General features: G+C 35.5%; 1 protein-coding gene across 1 annotated transcript in view; it reads left to right on the top strand.

The window, feature by feature from the left end:
- Positions 1-2720: 2720 nt before the first annotated feature.
- The window catches only part of LOC107459063 (glycine-rich RNA-binding protein), a gene marked incomplete in the record, with an annotated part of 1270 nt that continues 523 nt past the window's right edge, over positions 2721-3467 (top strand). The window contains 2 exon segments of the mRNA XM_016077273.3: positions 2721-2972; positions 3270-3460. Of these exon segments, the coding sequence (XP_015932759.1) occupies positions 2859-2972; positions 3270-3460 (305 nt within the window).

The following is a 3467-nucleotide window of genomic DNA, read 5'->3' as shown; positions in this document are numbered from 1 at the left end:
AGTTATTTTGTAATTTGTCCTATTTATACTTCAAGATTTCTGAGAATGGCCTCCTGATATTTAACACTGGCCTCAAGATTAGATATCTTTTGAGAGTCTTGAGATGATTGTGTGGGGTATGGTTGTGAGTGATGAGAGTTTTTTGAAGAATTAAAAGGGATATTTTGTGGAGCTACTGAGGTTGTGGCAAAATTGTTTTGCTGATTATGGAAAGTCTTTTGTAGATTTTTGTGTTGGGTTTGAGTGGCTACATGGTTGTTAAAGTGGTTATTGTTGTAAAGGGAATTATTGAAGTTGTTCCTTTGGCTTTGGTTTTGCTTATTTTTTCATCCAAAGTTTGGATTATTTCTCCACTCAGGGTTGTATGTTTCGGAGTATGGATCATTTGGAGTGACCTGAAGGTATTTTCCATGAAATTCACTTGTTCCACACTTGATTGATCAAAGTTGAGTGGCTCATAATTCTCACAAAAATGAATTCCTCCATTGAAGTCATAGGGAAGCTTTGTGCGCCATAGCCGACACTTGCATGTTCCCCTGCCCATTTGTTTTGTGAGAGTCATAAGTTGTTGGGACATATCTTGTTTTACGCTACAAGAGCATCAAGAGTGTCTAGTTTCATCACTCCTCTTTTTATGTTCATATTCCTCTCTAAAGAGTAGAGGTATTGGTTATTTGCAACAATGTCAATGAGTTCCATACCTTCACTAAAGGTCTTCATGTGTAGTGATCCCCCTGCTGAGTTGTCTAGAAAATTTCTTAAGGTTTGAGTGATTTCATCATAGAATATTTGTAACTGAACCCAGTCTACAAACATGTTTGGTGGACATCTCCTCAACATCCCTTTGTATCTTTCTCAAGTCTCATACAAGGATTCTCCTTCAAGCTACTTGAAAGTTTGCACATCTATTCTCAATGAAAAGTATTAGATTGTGACAAAGAAGAATTAAGAGAAGGAAAGAATTCAAGAAGAACGAAAGAAACAGAAAGGAAAAGTTCAGAGATAGAGAGATAAGAGACGAGAATTTTCTAGAGAAGACTTGCTAAACTGAATTGGTTGAGTCCAAAAACTAACTACACAGTTCATTACATAGTGCATTATATATGGTGAGGTGTAAGGATAGGTGGCAGCATAGTAGAGTTGAGAGACTAATAGAATTCAGCTAAATGCTATCAACTAATTGCTAACTAACATAACCTCTATCACTTAATTTGATCAATCTTTGAGGAGGGAAGAACTTAGATAGAAACTTGCTAACTAAATCTTCTCATGTGGCAATACTCTCTTTAGGGTGTGATTTCAACCATTCTGCGGCTCTATCTCTAATGAGAAGAGGAGCGAAAGTAGTGTTTTATTTGATCATTAAGGCTTACTACTCGACTTTCAAGTTGAGTGGAGGACATGGTGGGTGCAAAATTTGAGGAGCAAGTTGAAGAGACGTAGGATTTTGAAGACCAAGAAAGATGTGGGTGTCAAAACTTAGGGGTCAAAATTCTTCATGGTCAAGATAAGCTCATGGCTGAGAAAAGAAGGAAGTAAAATAGTGGACAAACATACTCCGTGGCAAGTCTATATCCATGATTTATAAATAGTAGAAACTCAAAAGAGTTCACGGACTTCAATCAGAAATATTAAATCGTCACATAAACTCATCAAATTTCCAGTCTCTATGACGCAATAGAAGAATATGGTGTGCAAGTGTATATGAGTGTTAGAAGTCAATTTTTAACTTATTTTCCTTTTGTTTATTTGGTTCAGTTTTATTTAATTTCTTTAAATTTTGTTATTTCTTTGTTTAAATCAATATTTAGTTCTTTTATCACCTTTTTCATTTAATTATTTATTTCTTTGTTGTTTATCATAAAATTTACCACTAGTAATCTCGACATTAATTGCCTTGTCGAATTCACTTTTTTCAAAAGAGTCATATTTGCTCCCTGATACTTGAGATATTGATACAAGCTCATTTTGACATCACCTATCAAAGTCAACTAAAAAATGAGTGAAACAGTTATATATTATCAATATAAAATATTTTTATTCAAATAATTAATTATATATTGTAATATTAATAAAAATAATAATATGGTAATTTAACAGTACATTAAAATTAATTCTTTTATCATAAAATTTTAAGCCTAACAATTTTTAATAATCTTGGTTAGTATTTAACTAGTACAAATATTAAATTATTTTTAATAAATAAATTAAATTATCTTCAATAAATAAATTTTATTAATTTATAAATATAATTATTATTGACTAAATATTAATATAAAATGATTATATTTACCGTAACATTTTTGTTTCTTTTTTTTATGAAGTTCTAGCAAATTAATATGATAATTTATAACAGGAGAAATTAACACCAAATGATTATAAATAAGAATGAGAATAATTAATACTGGAAATCCGTTTGATAATTATGATACATAGTATTTGATTTAAAAGCAATAAAATTAAATGGCAACCTTTTGTTTAGTCAACATGGTAAAGGAGTCGCAATGACACATTCAATCCATGGGCAATTGGACATAGCTAGTAGTAGCAGATAGAATCATAGAATTGCTAACCATTAACCAAACAAGCATACACATACACCTTTCCAGGGTTTAACCGTGGTTCAAATCCAGTGGGGTATAGCCGTAAGCCGTGTATATCTCGTATAGGAGCCTCAGTCGGTGGAGATTATTGGTAACCCTAGTTAGTTAAGTAATCACCATCCTCATTCCCTGGCCTCCTCTATAAAAAAAGACCATAGGCGTACCAGTTTTTCTTCGTGCCCTCTTTTCAAGGTGGATTCTCGATAATCCTCCTTCCCTTTTTCCCTTTCTGTCAGTTCTAGGGTTTCAACTTCCATGGCTTCCGCAGAAATTGAGTACCGTTGCTTCGTTGGTGGGCTTGCCTGGGCCACCGACAACGAAGCCCTCGAGAAAGCCTTCTCTTCCTTTGGCGAGATCGTCGAATCGAAGGTCCGTTTGTCGCAGGGATCGGATCTCACACGATTCGGATTTGGATTTTCTGATCTGATCTGTGCTCTCTGACTCTCATCTGTTTTCCGTTACTTGATCTATGATACTTGTGTTACTATAATGATTCTTTTATTACTCACACCAATCGGTACGTTCATCTTCATCTTTGTTTCAAAGGCGAAGATCGATCGGTTTTTTCTTTTTTTTTTTATCGTTTCTATTCATCTCCTCTGGTGCTGGATTTTTGAATTCGAAGGTGAGCTAGATCTGAAGAATTTGCTTGATTTTCTTGTTCAGGTTATCAATGATCGTGAGACTGGAAGGTCGAGGGGTTTCGGATTTGTAACCTTCGCCACAGAGCAGGCCATGAGGGATGCCATCGAGGGGATGAATGGCCAGAACCTTGATGGCCGTAACATCACTGTCAACGAGGCGCAGTCCCGCGGTCGGGGCGGTGGCGGCGGTGGCGGTTACGGTAGCGGTGGCGGCGGTGGT

Source organism: Arachis duranensis, chromosome 7 (genome assembly GCF_000817695.3).
Source record: "Arachis duranensis cultivar V14167 chromosome 7, aradu.V14167.gnm2.J7QH, whole genome shotgun sequence".
Taxonomy (NCBI): Eukaryota; Viridiplantae; Streptophyta; class Magnoliopsida; order Fabales; family Fabaceae; genus Arachis; species Arachis duranensis.
This window is presented reverse-complemented; position numbering and strand designations above follow the sequence as displayed.